The sequence below is a fragment of the Sinocyclocheilus grahami genome, unplaced genomic scaffold (assembly GCF_001515645.1).
Source record: "Sinocyclocheilus grahami isolate Dianchi unplaced genomic scaffold, SAMN03320097.WGS_v1.1 scaffold685.1, whole genome shotgun sequence".
NCBI lineage: Eukaryota > Metazoa > Chordata > Actinopteri > Cypriniformes > Cyprinidae > Sinocyclocheilus > Sinocyclocheilus grahami.
In genome coordinates, this window is record NW_015505864.1 from 419,342 (window position 1) to 437,641 (window position 18,300).

Below are 18,300 nucleotides of genomic sequence, written 5' to 3' on the forward strand. Positions count from 1 at the left end.
GTGGGGGGAAGGGGGTGTGTGTATTTTTGGAAAGGGGCCCTAGGGGGGGGGGGGGTTCACAGCAATAACAGAGAGGCAGCTGTACTGTAGGAGGCTAATGGGCCCATTCTCATATACATCTGCAGGCTGTAACTGCACCCCAGGCAGTTGACACACAACAGAGCTTTCTGATGGATACTTTGCAAGCCATTCACACTGCATTGTGCCATTTTTGTATCCACATTGTATTGTGAGGACATGCAATTTGGAAGACACCTGTGTGATGTTTTTGTTAGTGACAGTCAACAGATAAACTGAGGGAAAATGAGGACAGCCGCTCTTTCTTTCATTTTGACAATGCTGGAACACCTTCAAACACATTTCGCTTCCCCTGCCCTTATAAACACGTGATCATATTTTCTGCCAAATTACCCAAGTTACTGCATTTATTGTTACTACTGTAAAACCATATTCATAAAATGTGTCACCTTATTTTTGATTTTGGTATTCTGGCAAAAAAACTAAACAACTATGGTTATTGTAGTAAGTTCTTGAAACACTCATATCTCATATGGTGACATATTACTGTAAAGAATTGAGCAGACTCAGAGGAGTCTCCCTGTGAGTGACCTACATTACCGTCTTAACTCAGTCTTAGCTCCTGCGGGCCTGCTCCACTGCCCTTTCCATTTATAAACATATAGGCTAGTGCTTTATATAAAGTTTGTATAGAGTGGATATGCTTTGACTAGTTAAAATGACTTGCAGAATAAAAATAATTCTGTCCAGTGTTTACTTGTATAGTAAAACTGACTAGGTGTATGCAGACGAGACATATCTGCTTAAATTATAACTTGTGTGATGTAAAAGCTAATTAGGCTAAATAAATTTGATAGCAGCCTAAACTTCTAAAATCACTAATGCAACGCTTCCGAGCGAATTCCATATGTAACATAATAAACATAGTAAATGTCAAATGATTTAAAAATAATAATAATAATAATCAGAAAAAAATAAAATAAGAGTGACCGATAAATCGCGTGCGGTTTGCGACTGCCAAGCAACGTAGCAACTTGACACATTAATATAGCTAAAATGAATTAACTTAATTAGTGTGCAGTCACAGATGTGTATAGTATTTTGATATTTATTTTACTCTATAGCCTATATTTTATAACGGCTTGTACGTGGCTCAGACTTTGGAGTCTTAGACTTAGGAATTTACTCATGTGGAATGGGGGCACCCTGTTGAAAAAAACAGGATATGCTGGTTAGGTATGTTTTGACGCTAGGATGCTGGTTTAAGCTGGTCCTTTGCTGGTTTATGCTGGTCCTTTTGCTGGTTTATGCTGGTCCTTTGCCAGCACATGACCAGCATAAACCAGCAAAAGGGACAAGCATAAACCAGCAAAAGGGACAAGCATAAACCAGCAAAGGACCAGCATAAACCAGCAAAGGACCAGTTTAAACCAGCAAAGGACCAGCTTAAACCAGCAAAGGACCAGCATGCATAAACCAGCAAAAGGACCAGCTTAAAGCAGCAAAGGACCAGTTTAAACCAGCAAAGGACCAGTTTAAACCAGCAAAGGACCAGTTTAAACCAGCAAAGGACCAGTTTAAACCAGCAAAGGACCAGTTTAAACCAGCAAAGGACCAGTTTAAACCAGCAAAGGACCAGTTTAAACCAGCAAAGGACCAGTTTAAACCAGCAAAGGACCAGTTTAAACCAGCAAAGGACCAGTTTAAACCAGCAAAGGACCAGTTTAAACCAGCAAAGGACCAGTTTAAACCAGCAAAGGACCAGTTTAAACCAGCAAAGGACCAGTTTAAACCAGCAAAGGACCAGTTTAAACCAGCAAAGGACCAGTTTAAACCAGCAAAGGACCAGTTTAAACCAGCAAAGGACCAGTTTAAACCAGCAAAGGACCAGTTTAAACCAGCAAAGGACCAGTTTAAACCAGCAAAGGACCAGTTTAAACCAGCAAAGGACCAGTTTAAACCAGCAAAGGACCAGTTTAAACCAGCAAAGGACCAGTTTAAACCAGCAAAGGACCAGTTTAAACCAGCAAAGGACCAGTTTAAACCAGCAAAGGACCAGTTTAAACCAGCAAAGGACCAGTTTAAACCAGCAAAGGACCAGTTTAAACCAGCAAAGGACCAGTTTAAACCAGCAAAGGACCAGTTTAAACCAGCAAAGGACCAGTTTAAACCAGCAAAGGACCAGTTTAAACCAGCAAAGGACCAGTTTAAACCAGCAAAGGACCAGTTTAAACCAGCAAAGGACCAGTTTAAACCAGCAAAGGACCAGTTTAAACCAGCAAAGGACCAGTTTAAACCAGCAAAGGACCAGTTTAAACCAGCAAAGGACCAGTTTAAACCAGCAAAGGACCAGTTTAAACCAGCAAAGGACCAGTTTAAACCAGCAAAGGACCAGTTTAAACCAGCAAAGGACCAGTTTAAACCAGCAAAGGACCAGTTTAAACCAGCAAAGGACCAGTTTAAACCAGCAAAGGACCAGTTTAAACCAGCAAAGGACCAGTTTAAACCAGCAAAGGACCAGTTTAAACCAGCAAAGGACCAGCATCCCAGCGTCAAAACATACCTAACCAGCATATACTGTTTTTTCAACAATGTAAATGTATCGTCAGACAATTAAATCACAATGATCAAATAATTTGGCTATTATCGCCACAAATCAAACTAATACGTATGCATCGATCCAATAAGTGAACAGCCACCCAAGCCTGTGCGCGCGAAAACAATATTTGCGAATTCAAAACAGAAGACGTCACTACGTTCGCCAGTAGCTATAGTGAGGAGAAACAGCGTTAAGTTAGTTGACACGTACCTGACGGACAGGAAATATCCAAACCCTCGCTCGACGTATCCCATAGAGGTGTCAGTGTGAAGAAAAAGCCATCATTACCGGTGTTATAATAGTCCGAGCTCATAAAAGGTCATAAGTGTGATAGTGAGCGTTATGTAGTGTGATGTATTATGAGAGCAGCAGCATTAGAGACCCGTGCTGTTATTAGGAAGCTTCAGGAACTCTCGCTGGATTTACTGCTCGGTATGAACACACACACATACTGTACATTATACAGACTGACTGACTAGATGAAGAATCTGAATAAATACCCATTTGCTCGTTAAAGCATTCATTTTCCTAGTCCAGCCACTTTCGACAAGGGCTGACAAATTCTTATAATCACAGAGTTAATGTCCTATGCACACGCGCGAGCAAATCTGTATGGCTTGTGTTTAAAATTTCACAGGAGAGGTTGTATTTGAAAAGTTTCATGTAACTTAGCCTACTGTCAAAGAAAACACGATTTTAAAAACAAGGTTATTTCATTTAGGCTAGTAGTTGTTGGAAATATATTTCTACCTTGATCTCAAAGGGGTCATATGATGCGATTTCAGTTTTTCCTTTCTCTTTGGAGTGTTACAAGCTCTTGGTGCATAAAGGAGATCTGTAAAGTTGCAAAGACTAAAGTCTCAAATCCAAAGAGATATTCTTTATAAAAGTTAAGAGTAAACCAAGATAACAAATGTACACAGTAAAGATTGAAATGTTCAAAGTGACCAAAACCGAAGTGAAAATGCACAAAATTTGAGAACTGTTAGCAATAAAGCACACAGATGTGTTTGAGCATGAACACTAACTACACAGAGATCAGTTGAGCTTTTAATAGCTTAAAGTTCAGCATTAATAAAAGATACATTTATAGGCCAACAACCAGTACACATACTATTATGCATCTGAGCAACAGATTAATTGAAAAACCACAAGACTCTTGAGACATTGCATTGTGGCCTCACCGGACACGGGTGCGACAGATCCTGATGCTGTGACCATGGGGGCGTCTCTGTGGCTCAGGCCCCTCCGCTGAAGGAGCCTCAGAACTGGCTGCGTATATAGTGCATCCCATGAAATCCCAGATGTCCAATGCAGACTTGCTAAGCAGCAAGAAGAAAAGTGTACTTCCATGCCCTTGCAGGATATCAGAGGAAAAGTCATTGCCTCAGCATCTCCCTGCCTCCCTCCCCTCTCCCAGCAGCGATAATCAGATTTTACATTTACACGCCACAAAATCATCCCCGCATAATCTCCACTTCTGCATCACGTTGCACATAAAAGCACCTTTTGTTAGAGACAAAGCACTTTACACAAGCTGAAAGGGCTTTATGGTTCTTACTGTGCAAATACTCCGATGATTCAAAACAATGACCCTTTCAGACATTTCATTGTTGTCATATGACAGTCTAACAGCATTAGAGAAAGTAAATTAAAATGCTAGGGATTTGGAATTTCATGCATCCAAGATATTTAATGGTGAGGCTTTTGCAATATTTCCAGCAACTGAGCAAAAAAGGCCTGCATATTTCATGGAAAATAATAAAGTGGATGACAATTCTGCAGTGCATATACAATTTTCTAGTGTTTCATTGACTAACCTTCATTGCATAACCTCTATAAAATGCTTTTTAAAAACCATTATCCAGCATCCATGAACAATTGAGGAAAATCATTAAGATTTATATAGGAGAAATGAATAGGAAACAGGAAATAATGTATTTAAAAAGACAAAAAACATTGATACAGTGGAAGTGGGTGTCCTCTAGTGGTAACTGGATCTTAACAGTGTTCATTCAATATGATAATTTACCTGGAAAAAGGCCTTATGCAAAACATAAAATGATAAGATAACAAAAACCTTTATTAAAACGTAAAATGAAAAGATATTTCAATGATTATAAAACAGAAGAGAGCCACGCAAGGACAGATGTGATTGTCTCATAAAAAGATTTATTTTTTTTGCCTAAATGTACAAAGGCAAGTTACAGTATTGTATAAAAAAGAAACGTGGTAATGTACACTTTACATAAGAGAAAGTCCAAGAAAGAACAGGAGGAATTGGGTGATGCAGCCAAAAAAAAATAAAAAATCCAAACAAAGCCATTAAAAAAATGTAAACATTCTTTCAGTACCGGGGCCTGATACTTGGTGATAAATTGTCTTTTGAGACTTGGGATGAAGCTCAACAGGAAAGAGGTGGTAGTTCATCGTGTAAATGACGCAAAGCATGCAATAGTGCACTGCATCCTCTTTCCAACAAATCACAGCATGTCAACTGAGCACCATTTGAAACTAGCACTGACAATTTTTCTTAACTGCCAAAAACCATGAGATAAAAAAATTCCAAACTCTTGACAATTCATAAAGTTGTTCTGTGCGGCTCAAACATCCCAATGTACCTAATATCAAATAACATATTGATGAATATATTGGGTGTGTAACTTAAAGCCCATTTCTCTCAGTATTCAGTGCACCATGGTGCTTCACTGCTGTTGTTGTTTTTTTAATTGTGACTTTACAAATGAGAGCCAATGTAATCCTCCGAACACCTGTCTTTCGTCTCTCATTCCAACAGAGCCTGTTAAAATCGACCTGCTCGAATCACTTCGTGTGAAAATATAACCCAAAATCAGCAGCAAACGATCAGGAAACCGCCCGAGATCCACCGAGAGCTGCGTCTAATTGAGATTTTGGATTGAGAGACTCCCAAGCCTCATTTAAGAGTTTCATGGACCTAGTGAATGTTAAAAAACCAGCAAGCATTGTGACGGCAAGCCAATACAAAGCTATGGAAGATAAAGCAGAGGATAACATCGAAGAGGAAAAGAAAAACACACCCTAGCGACAGATATCAAAACAAAGTAATCAGATGGTTTCTTGATTGCATTTTAAAACAGTTCCTCTGTACATCATATACAGACATCACATAGTGTGTGCAACCAAGAATATCGACAGCGTTTGGTGCAAAACCAAAGTTTGCTTTGCCTGAGGAGACGCTGTTTAAAGTCACATTTCTAGTGCTATAGTACACCATGCTGGACGACACATGAAATACATAGAGCATGATGGGCTATGAAAGCATGTTTGGGTCAAACGCTCACTTGGTTTCATAAAACACGCTGGAGTTACCACAACACTTCCACAATAAGTGTTAGAGGGATAGAGCAGCCCCATGCAAGAACTTCAGAACAATTAGAACAAAACTACTGGGCCTCTGGTGTCACACACCCCATAACGCTGCAGCAAAACGGCCAGCACATAAGCGCCTCTCTAAAAGAACTTACTATACCGGTCACATTAACAAACATCCATTTTTTAAGAACCATAGCGATAAATCGGAAATTCTGTTCGCGATGAGGTAAGGTAGCCAAGACGGGAACGAGGATATTCGGATTCAAGTTGAAGGATAACCAAGTGGAATCGAAGAGAATTCCCTGGAGTAAACGAACCTCGGCCATTGATGTTCTATTGAAAGTCTGTAATGGAACAGTGCTCGCTGAGATATGTCGCAAATGAATCTGGAAGTGAAACGTCTCGCTGAAAGCAGTTGTGTGAGGGCGGTCATGCGTCTTAAACACTTTCCTGGATTTGCTAGTCCACGAGAGGCTGGATGGTAATGCTAAAAAACAGCATGATGTTACCAGACCATAGTACAGTTGAAATATTTTTTGAAAAAACGTAATAAAATAAAAATTGATGTCATGCTCTTTACATGGAACCATTCTGATGACAGAAAAGAGAGAAATGGAAAAAAGAAAAAAAATCGTGAGGAAAAAAGAGAGCAGTCTTGAGGCATTTGGCGATGGGAACCGTTTAGGAACCACTGGCAGAAAGACAGAGTTATGAGACAATGCTAGATAATATCTGCAGCTTTCACTGGTGGTATCTAGAGAACAACAATTTAAAAACCGTGGGTCAAACTGATTTTTATTTTCAGTGAGGATACCAACTAAAATAAAAAAAGGGAAACAACTTTAGTTATCTCAGTGTGATAAAACTATTTTCAGTTCTTGTGTTCTTATGTCCCCTTGAGCCCTTGCCTCTTGTCCGGCCACAGGAGTAAACGAACCTCGGCCATTGAGGTTCTATTGAAAGTCTGTAATGGAACAGTGCTCGCTGAGATATGTCGCAAATGAATCTGGAAGTGAAACGTCTCGCTGAAAGCAGTTGTGTGAGGGCGGTCATGCGTCTTAAACACTTTCCTGGATTTGCTAGTCCACGAGAGGCTGGATGGTAATGCTAAAAAACAGCATGATGTTACCAGACCATAGTACAGTTGAACATTTTTTTGAAAAAACGTAATAATAAAATAAAAATTGATGTCATGCTCTTTACATGGAACCATTCTGATGACAGAAAAGAGAGAAATGGAAAAAAGAAAAAAAATCGTGAGGAAAAAAGAGAGCAGTCTTGAGGCATTTGGCGATGGGAACCGTTTAGGAACCACTGGCAGAAAGACAGAGTTATGAGACAATGCTAGATAATATCTGCAGCTTTCACTGGTGGTATCTAGAGAACAACAATTTAAAAACCGTGGGTCAAACTGATTTTTATTTTCAGTGAGGATACCAACTAAAATAAAAAAAGGGAAACAACTTTAGTTATCTCAGTGTGATAAAACTATTTTCAGTTCTTGTGTTCTTATGTCCCCTTGAGCCCTTGCCTCTTGTCCGGCCACAGCCTGTATCATGTGAGTGGAATGAACAGTCCTTGCTTTTCAATCATCCCTCACCAGTTCACAGGCACAGTTCAGTGGCCAGCTGGGCTTTGAGTAGGGCAGGATGGCTTTGAACCTGGTCTCACCGTCTGTAGTGGGGTACAAGGTACAGATACTAGGAGAACATCAATCTGCCACACATTCCGGCAGAAAAACTAAAAATATAGAAACACCATTCAACTGATGCCTAAATGAGCTCCATATACTTCCCCATGTGATCCAGTCACATGATTATTTGTAAAGAAGGGCGAGACAATCAGGTTTCCCTAAAGAAAGAAAGAAAACACAAGAACACACTGGTTAGAATAAAGAATATGGTCAATCTCTGATTTCGTTATTTAGTTATTTTAAATAAAACTATTATAAATGTAAATATAGTCTTATACTTTAAATATGAACATATACATAAACTAAGAAAAAAATTTATATAATATAATAAATAAAAAATCTGTATTGTTATTATTATCTTCCTGATGTTATTACAAGTTTCTCCACCAGAGATCACTATAGGCTTCTGAAGCGATGTTGCTGTCCTAAAAGCACTAGTAGTCTCAATCTAAGGGGCCTTAAATAATCATAATGCTCTAAAACAGATGGCAGTCTACAAAACCTTTAGAGAGAAGGGCCTCAAAGCAAGTGGAACAATTATAAAGCACCTCTTTGTAAGCTTGTGTATCAAAAAAAGCTTTTACATTACTCTTTATGAAAGCAGAAATGGGGATACACTTGCAACTACAGTGGCCATCTTTCACTGCGATTTATGTGATTCACTCTCTGTTTGGCCACAATCCAAATCTCCTTTCCTTGATCTTTGTTTTCTCTTACCATTCTCACCTCCGTGCTGGTGGGTACAGGGAAGGGGCTGAGGCTTGCTGACTGGCAACAATCGCTGACGATGAAAGGCCTGCAATTAAGGAACATCCAGTAAAGATTTTCTTTGTGGAATTGGCACAGATTTATAGCAGCAATATATATATATATTTTCCCTAAACACATCAGATGAGGCATTTGAAATCTCATTAAGAGATGCCTGGTTCACATTATACCCCCCAAAACAATCTTTAAAAAAATCTAATTCTCATTAGTGTAATACAGAAAATAATGCATAATAATGTCAATATTAAGATAATGTAATAATGCACAATATATTACTGTATAATTATAAAATAAACGTTTAATGTAATGTTCTCTAATTTCTGTCAAAATTTTGGGATTAAATATGACATCCTGTGCAGGTTAATGTGTAAGAGCACTAGACTGCTGACCTGTGGCATAAGACAGATCGTACTGCCCAGCTACAAGAGGATAGCCTAGGTGGTGATGGGATGGCATTATGCGTTGGGAAGATGATGAACGCGGTCTATCTATTTCTCTCTCCCTCTCTCTTTCCCGTTCTCGGTCGCCTCCTCCTCGCTCCCTTTCATGGGAAGGCTTGTCGGCAACAGTGGGTGATTTGCTCTTGTACTGGTTGGCGTGTTGGTGTAGTATGTCCAAGGCTTTAGATTCTGAAGCCGACTTGATGCTGACTGTGGGGCTGGAGCGAGATTTTTCTCCTTCCTCTCCACTGCCCATTTTACTGCCGTAAGGGGAGAAAGGGTATCCCACTGGCAGATAGGACCCTAAAGATTAGAAGACCATACTGTTTTTCTACTTTAAAGGAGTGCTATTATGCACTTTTTACGCACATTAAGGCTCAAAACATGCTTTATGCAAGTACATGAATGCCAACACTTCTAGCTACACAAGCTCGATTTTACACGTCATTGTGTTCCAAAATGCATCAAAACGCAATTAACAAAGCAGCAAAAGTATGTGTTGCATTTTCAGTGTTGCCACAAGGGGCACTATCATCATTAGTGGCCAGTTTTGTTTTTCAGTCAACAAAAAGAGGACATTCTTGCAGAGCTAGTTAAAGGTGGGGTAAGCACTTTTTCAAAAACACTTTAGAAAACTGATTCGGGCAGACTAGCAAAACAAACTTGTAGCCAATCAGCAGTAAGGGGCGTATCTACTCATGATGTGGAGGAGAGAGCGTTCAGTGCACAGGACGGACATTAGCGAGCCGAGCAACAGAAAGATAGAGATGGCGGATAAAAAACAAAAGAGGAAAACGTCTGCGGAACAAAAGAAGGCTTAAGGCAATAAGGCAAGAAGTAGGACCCGTGTAAATATCGGATCAGCTTTCCAGCACTGGAGAGAACTCAAAGAGCGGAAGGCCTGCGATCAGATGCCGAGGTTGCTTTGTTTCGTCTCGATAGGTGAGTAACACCGTGTCTGCGCCTCAACAGCTAAAGTCTGTCTAGTACACTGGATGCGACAAAGCGACCGTTGAAAATCATTTGAAATTTGTGAATGGAACAGCAGCAGCAGTTTTCTGTCGGGGATTTGTTGTGTTGTGCCGCACCCCATCCAGTGTAGACCATAGATATGTATATATATCTATGGTGTAGACAGCAACACTGATTATAATAAGTTCCATAGTATTTTGTCGCGCCGCGCCACTCGCGTCCGGTGTAAAAACGGTGTAACATTGGTATTGCTTTGTTTCACAGAACTAATCGTTGCCTGGGTTGTGTACGTATGTGTGGGGCGGAGCTATCAAAACAGGGGCGAGACCCTTTTGGGGTAGGGGCGTGATTGTTTTGGTGATTTCAAATGTCAACATTGGCTACCAGAAATCGCTTACCCCACCTTTAAACTGTCGACATCTATATGTCTATAGCTAGTTACCTGAGTAATACTAGATTAACAAGCAGCAATATTTGAAAGTAACAATAATGCAATATAAGATGTAATCCTTTATGTAACTTGCACAGAGCATGTTGTTGGCCAATCCGTGCAAACCAATTGTTGCGCAACAAAGTTTACTAGTAAGTAGGCACTTTCTAGAATTGTATGTATTGTATTTTTAGAATAATATGCTAATAATATTATATGAACATCACCACTCAGATGTGATTATTTGTCTAACCTGGGTAGTTCTGCATCATGACAGAGGACATGCCTCTGTATCCAGGATGGCTGGGATCGTAGCTTTGCCCAAAAGGATATCCATGCATGTAATGCAGGTAGGGTTGGTGCTGTGCTAAGGGGGAGCTGAAAGCTATGTGAGCATTGGGCCGGGAATCTTTCCCACCGCTTCGCTGGTCCTCAGAGCTGGGAGGACACAAACCATCAGTTACATCTTTACTATTTTCTTTGGAGCTGCTGTCTTTCAGCCTTGGCCTGTCATCTTTGCCTTTTCTGTCTCGCTCCCGGTCTCGGTCCTCATCTGGCGGTCTCTGACTGTCAGGATACTGAAAACAGAAAACAGAAAGGCGTTAAAGTTAAGGTTTTGCAAGGCAATAAATTAGCTCACCCTCATGAAATCTATTTTTTCGACTAAATTTTCATTTTTGGGTGAATTATCCCTCTAGCTTGCGAACTGTGCAGTAGTTTAGTTCAAGAATCACATGTTTGCCTCACCTGTCTGTACCACATGGCTTGCTCCATACCCAGCCTGGCAGACTCCACACTTGCCTTTGAGTCATCCTTTCCATGATGGCCAGCTTCACTGAGCTTCATTTTAAGCCCCTCAGCCTGCTGTGGCTGCAGCTTGGTCTCCTCCCCTTTAGGGATGATGACTGACTTGGCAGGTTCGGAGGAAGTGTCTCTCTGTTTGCCAGGGGCCTGTGGCTTTCCCAGGTCTGAAAGGCTGGGGGCTTTTGTTAGGCCAGGAGGAACAGGGCCCTTCTGTTTCCAGTCCTCCTTCAGAGAGGCCTCCCTGTCCTTTACACCTGAATCAGGCTTTTTCTCAGCAGACCTGTGCTGCTCAGACATGAGTCTTTGCCTTTCCTCATACTGCTGCCTGTAGGTTGGATTAGTGTTCATGAGGTGGTTGTGATAAACCTGATCTGGGTATCCATATGGGGGAACGTAGTATTGGTTGTAGTAGAGTGGCTGCATGTACATATTGGAGCGCTGCTGAATGACAGAGGCTTGCTGCTGGTGTGGCTGACTTGAAGCGACCTCAGCTTTGCGCTCATCCTGCACGTCAAACTTCGTCTTCTCCTCGGGCGATGCTTGCTCATCTTCCTTCTTCAGTTTCAGAGCTTGCCCTTCCGGCAGAGGCCCACCAGCAGTGGCACCACTAGGGCTAGAGTGGGTGTAACTAGGGGAGTAGTAGTTGTCATAGCCAGCATAATACGCAGATTCCTTAGAGGATGCCTGAGAGGGAAATAGGGCCTTCTTTGCACCGTCCTTGCCTGACTGATCTTCCGCTTTACCTTTGACCCCTTCCATTTTGCCTTCACCATCTTCCCCGGCATCAGATATGTCAGAGTATGCAGGGCTGTTTGTCTTTACCGAGGAGCTATCGGCCCCATTCTGGGTGACGGCGTGAAGGGGAGTGAGAGGCTGTCCGCTGCTATCCACACGACTGGCCACCCCGATGGATGGACTGGGAGCATTATCTGTGAAGCTGTATATCTTATCCGCCTCTGCCTTCATGCTAGCAAGGCGGCTTTGATGAGGGTCTGAGGAGCCATTGAGATGACCCTCACTCCTGCTTCCTGGGTCAGAGGACTCAGAGTATGGGCTTTTGCCCTCTTCTGTTTTCCCAGTCTTTCCTGTGAGCTTGGGACTGTCTGCATCCTTGCCCAAATCTTTCTTTTTCTTGTCCTTTTTCTTTTTGTCCTTGGAGCTGCTCAAAGCTGGATTAATTGGCGACAAGTCCCCAGTTACACCCAACTTAGACTGAATGCCTTTTAGCTGGGGACTCTTGGGGATGCCCTGCAACATGTTGGCCATCCCTGGAGGATGGTTGGGGCTTCCGCCACTAAATGATGTTGGCTGCAAAGAGTACATCTGCGGAGAAGGGAGGGATGGAGCCATGGGTCTGGAAGACTTCATGTTCTTCTGGGACAGCTTGTCAGACTTGACATTGCTGCTTGGCTTTTTGGACTTCCTGTCGTCCATGCCGTCATTGCTAGCCTCATCAGCAGTGACGCAAGGCCCGTCCTCACAACCCTCCATAGGTGTGCCACAAACATCTGCTTCAGCATCACCATTCTTCTTCTTTGACTTGGAGCCAAACTTTCCAGGAGAAGGGGATGGACTCTGAACATCAAAACCTCTTCCTTTTGGTGTGACAGAACGTGCTGGGGAGAGAGAGCCTTTTTGTGTAATCGAAGCTCCATTGCAACTTCCTGGCTCTGGGTGGAGAGAGGATTCTTCCCCATATTCGCTGTCCCCGTCAATGTCCAACTTAATATCATCATCATTATGAGCACGAGCCTGATGGTACTTCAGGCCATTGATGTGCTTGTACTTCTTGTTGCAATTGGGATGCGGGCAGTCAATCAGTACAGGTGAGGGACAGGTTCGGTCTAAAGGAGGAGGAAGAGACTCAGTTTTGATAATAGGAATTGGGAGTGCAGAGGAGGTCATTCCACCATGTGAATTTGTGCGCATACGCTTGTTGCCTTTAGAATCCTCAGAGCTAGAGTTGGGCTCCATGTCTGAAGCAGGCTTGTTCTTGCGCTTACTAGATGAGGAGGGACTGGCTTTTATGTCCTCTGTGTTGCTATTGGGTGGAGTCCTGTGCTCAGAGGAGTTTTGGCTTCCGCGCCGACCCTTGCTATTGGAATTTGCTCTGGTTTTGCTGTTGTTGCAGCCCTTACTATCAGACGAGTTGCTGTTCTCGTTGACTGGGGTGTTACTATTGGGTCGCATTCTTTTACCACGGCCACGTCCATTTCTCATTTCTAGGTCACTTGTGGGAGACTCGCAGAACCTTAAAGAAAAATAAAGATTTTCAAGGTTTTCACAATTACCTTAATAATAATAATTTGGCAGTATGATATTGATTATATTAAAGGCTGTCAAGTGTCTAAAAAGATAAGCTTTTAATAATATAAAAGTAATTCCAAATGACTGAGACATCTAAAAAAAAAATATTTGAATATTCAAACTGTTAAATTAAACTCATACTATTTAGATTCTTGCATACAGCCAGAGGTGGGATTCTATTCTTATCACCTGATAGGCTGGGCGATGTGTATGTTTTTAAGTGTGCCTTATCCCTAAGGGTTATGATGTGATACACCTGGCTTACTACTGGTCCAGAGGGAGTACTGATGTGGTACTAAGGAAAGGAGGCTGACAAGCAGAGACTAGTATCCTAGGGAGGAATATTTGATTTTCTTGATTTGATATGTTAAAGCGCTTCACGTACCTTGGAGGAGCCCAGTCATGACGGGTACAATCCAAAAGTGTTCCGACGTACGTTTTGTTCCGCCAAGTAACATTTACCACCAGCATACCTGTAAAACAAAGACGACACTTACTATAATGCAAGAATATCTCTTTCTATATACAGAGACTCAATGACACAGTAATACAGTAGAGTTATAATGTCAGTTTTCAGATTCATGAGCACTACTCATCTGGTTGCTTCTCCACCTCATTACCAATATTCCAAACACAATCCTTGCAGAAGCCACAATTCCCATTTAAATTGTGCAAATGGAGGTTTTCTAAGGCCAGCACTCTCAAAGCTGCCCTGCTATTTTTACTGTGTACTTCATGATTACACCAGCTAAAAGCTGTAAGGAGCAGAGTGTGTTGTTTTTGGGAGTAAAAATTATTTGATGTGTCCTCCATCTGACTTTGCAGTACTGTGAGTCGCCTCTGCAAATGGTTTAGCAATTGTGTGAAAACAGCTGAAGCAAATGAAAATGCTTGTATCTGGCAGTGATTCAGAGGTTTCGCTGCAGAAGCTCAGACTATTCAACACTCCAATTACCTAAAGAAAAAGGTGGTATGGCTCTTCCAGATCTTAAAAATGATTTCTATGCAGCACAAATACGTCCCATTTTTTTTACTGGTGTACTTCTAGTTACATAGCCAAATGGAAAGACAAATAAACAAATATACAAGATCTTCAAGTTCAGTCTTTTATAGACTGAATATAAAAGTAGGGCTGGGTATCGTTCAAAAATTTTCGATTTCGATACCGGTTCCTGAACGATACTTTTTTCGATACCAATATTATGAAATCTATTTGAACAAGATTACATTATCTAAAAAAAAAAAAACATTGGTTTTATTTTTCAGCTTGTTGATGTTTATACAGACACAAAGACTCATCTCCTGAACCACTACACAAAGGAACAAAATGTAACTAACAAAATATCAGCGCAAATAGTTTTAATACAGCTCAAATAGTCTTCAGTTTACACATCTGTTAGCTACATTTACACTAGTGCGTGTTTGTTTTAAAACGCATAGCTCAGACATAATCGTCATTTCTATTCATTTTCCACTGATTTACTGATAAGCACACGCTGTCTGCCTGTGCTCTCTCTTCCATGATCGCTGCTCTGACTCAGAGGTTATAATATATTTAATTTAATCAACAATACATGGCCAAAACACACACGGCAATCGGAAGTTATTACAAAAACTTGATGGTGGTTTAAAGGGGACATCTGCATATGATTGAAACTCTACACAGCTCTCGCGCTACTCTCCATTGGAAATGAATGACTTTCGGTCTGTCATTTGTCGGAGACAGTGGAAAGCCGGCTTGAAACGCAGTGGAAACGTCAGTATGACGAGGTTCGTTTTCATTTTAAAACAAAAGCGCACCAGTGTAAATGTAGCCTTACAGCTACGGGGGCTGGGACGCATTCACACTAAATCCGCCGTACATTTTCGCATCGCTCTCGCGGATGTCAAACACTGATCGATCTGCACCTCACTGACGTTGATGAGATTAACCCCTTAGGTATCGAAATTTGGTACCGAACGACGAGATGTTTTTCGATACTCGATGGTCTCGAGGCAATTTGGTCGGTGCCTAAAAAGTATCGAACTCGATACCCAGCCCTATATAAAAGAGATGTAGATTTTATAGAATGAGATGTATGTATGTATGTATAGGACTATAGCTGTATATGCTGTGTAGCATAAATCTGATTTGTATGCTTAATATCTATCCTTACTTTTTTTTGTCAATATTACTTTATTTTGTATGTGCATTGTAAATGTGCATAAACTAAATTTTCAAAAAAAGTAAAAAAAAAAAAAAAAAAAGAATCATAAATAGACCTGTGCTTTTCTACACCCTTATTTTTCATTTTCAGTTCTTGAATACATTTGAAGTTTAATTATAAATGTATGAGGGTAAATGCTTATTTACTATTTTTACTAAGATGTTATTGTTCCTCATACCTGCTGGTTGAACATTGAAGCTTTTTCGGGACTTGTAAGCTCAAAAACCATAGTAATCTATTGTATAGCCCTCATATGTCACATTATAATGGGTGATGTTAAAAATATCCCAGATCTAAAATGGTGCCATCAATAATTATATTTGAATCCGACGCGAATGTTATATTTGAACATTACCCATTTAAAACTTGAATACCCATTTCCAGTCCTGGGGCCTGATGTATAAACGGTGTGATAAATGCATATGCAATAAATGGATAATGATTTTATGTCATTTGAGAGCTCCATTAATGAGAGTAGGATATTTAATTCAGTATGTCCGAATTTGCATGGAAAATAGCATACACACAATTCAATGCCCATTTTGTGCATACAGCATTTTCTACGTACCTACCAAACTGCCCATATTGAACTGACTCGAGCTGAATAACAACACCTTTTGTAGAACTGCTTATATCTGATCAACTTAACACTGTTATTGATCTAAACTAAACCAACATTAAACTGACTTGAGCTAAATGATGGCACTTTGTGGCACTAATAGGTTGTTAAAAAAAGGTGTGCTCGTTCAAAACAGTTGCGTTCGATCCTTCGTTGGCTGTGCTGATTTAAATCTAGCATTTCTGTTGTGTCTCGTGTCGCAAGTTCAGTGACGCAGGTAGTGACGACTCTCTCCGGCCAATCAGTGATCAGCAGAGTTTACACATCATGTTTTGGTAACGGTACGGTTCACTTGGAACCTCAACCGAGGTGGTACTGAAAAAAGTGCCAGGTACCAGGTACTGTAAAGAGTGGAAAACCCCCCAAAAGTGAACCATACCGAACCGTACCGTGACGTACCATGCAGTGGAAAAGCGCCATAACTGTGTTGTTCTGAAGTACCACTGTAATTTGCTGCCAATTTTCTGTCTTCTATCAGAAACACTTGCTGGAGGCTGACAAATTGGAAACTTTAAACATCTAATTATGTGAAGAGCATTTTGATTCAGGAATCAACAATTATTTTCTGCTACTCTTAATGGGTTCCTTCATTGTAGGGCTGCACGATAAATCGAAATGGAATCGAGATCGCCATTTGACAGAAGCTGCGATTGTCATGCATATCTTTCAGTGAAGCACGGTTCTGTGATCAGCAGTAAATCTCCATCCAAAGGCCAGAGGGCGCTCTCACGTGGAAACTCCAAATACGCCCTGCAGAACAAATCCAGAAAATGTCTAGTGCCCAGAAATTCGCTACAGCTGAATAAACAGAAGATTCAACTGCTTTCATTGATTCAACGTGACTAATAAACACACGACTATCGCAATATACAGTTTTGCGAAACTTGTCAGTGAACTACGGCTATGTGTAGTAAATTCTGCTCCATCTGAAAGCACGTGATGATGATTTCCTGCTGATTACAGAACCGGCATTACTATCAAAATGCGCATGACAATCGCATTCGATTAATCGTGCAGCCCTACTTCATTGCTTTGCTTTTTTTAAACTAATGAACAATTAAAATGGGGTGTCAACAGCTCTATGGATCTTTGACCCAATTCAGTTGTTTTTTTCATGTTTGGATCTCTTTTTTATCTACTCAAACACTGTGCCAACAAAGTTACTTGCTTGTATGCATACAAAATATGATTGACTTGTTTTTCATCATTCCACTTGGAAATTCTGTTTCAGTGTTGATACAATGAGCTCTGAGGAACAACAAATCACTGTGGCAAGTTAGTAACCAGAATTTTGTTGGAGTGAACTAGATATCTATGAGCAGAAATACAGTATTTCAAGTTAAGTCTTAAAATGTAATATTTCTGGATGGACACAAATTCGGATCTATCGAAATGTAGACAAATTTTTCACATGTTCTTTACAACCAATCATGGCCACTATGTATGTATGGATTTATTTATTTTCCCTTATGGATTTATTTATTATCCCCGGCTTGGCTGCTTTACATGTCAATCAGACTGCCTCTTCCTTTTAACCGCATTGGCTATTAGCCAGACTTTTTCACAGGTTCAATCAAAAGTCTGTCTACTGAACATTTGTAACCTCAGCCTACATCACAAGCTCTTACCACAGTATATTTTCTTACCGTCCTCAGTTTCTTGCCACACAATGCCCTCCAGGTTGACACTGGTGCCCGGCTCGCAGGGTCCCAGGCACTCTGGCTCAGTGGACAGGGCCACATCAGATGTGTTGACAGCCACCGAGCGCGTTCGCACCATAAGCTGCTCACAAGGTGAGGCGATGTCACTGTTTCCCATAGAGGCGAGGAAGTGAAGCGGTGGAGGGGCCGGGGTGGAGACCGGAGACTCCATCTGAAGAAAAACAGCAAGAGAGAGACAAAAACAAGGAAGATAAGAGCTGGTGGATCCCTGACAGAAAATAAATGACACCTGGAGAATATCTGCACATGCCCTTAAGGTGGACTCTATTTTATGAAGGCTGTTACAGAGAGTACCTGACCTGCACCCTGCTGGACAGTGGAGCTCATTAAGAGCCAGGGATGCTTTGAGCTACTTAAGCCTCACTCCA

At 41.1% G+C, this 18,300-nt stretch overlaps 2 protein-coding genes across 3 annotated transcripts in view; both read right to left on the minus strand.

Annotated features, from left to right (window-relative positions):
- LOC107559432 (GRAM domain-containing protein 2-like) overlaps positions 1–3,004 on the minus strand; it is a 23,828-nt gene extending 20,824 nt beyond the window's left edge. Inside the window, exon 1 of the mRNA XM_016243254.1 lies at positions 2,828–3,004. Coding sequence (XP_016098740.1) covers positions 2,828–2,871 — 44 coding nt within the window. The 5' untranslated portion in view covers positions 2,872–3,004. The remainder of the gene's footprint in view (positions 1–2,827) is intronic.
- A 3,923-nt stretch (positions 3,005–6,927) lies between these two features.
- Positions 6,928–18,300, minus strand: part of LOC107559441 (zinc finger protein 609-like) — a 65,568-nt gene continuing 54,195 nt past the window's right edge. Inside the window, exons 3-9 of one of the 2 annotated variants that reach the window (XM_016243269.1) lie at positions 17,858–18,083; positions 13,771–13,858; positions 11,022–13,329; positions 10,528–10,852; positions 8,822–9,175; positions 8,391–8,460; positions 6,928–7,822 (exon numbers count right to left, since the gene is read on the minus strand). In XM_016243269.1, the coding sequence (XP_016098755.1) occupies positions 7,813–7,822; positions 8,391–8,460; positions 8,822–9,175; positions 10,528–10,852; positions 11,022–13,329; positions 13,771–13,858; positions 17,858–18,083 (3,381 nt within the window). In that variant the 3' untranslated portion in view covers positions 6,928–7,812. Of the gene's footprint in view, positions 7,823–8,381; positions 8,461–8,821; positions 9,176–10,527; positions 10,853–11,021; positions 13,330–13,770; positions 13,859–17,857; positions 18,084–18,300 lie in introns of both variants that reach the window. The other variant, XM_016243270.1, reaches the window with a different exon arrangement.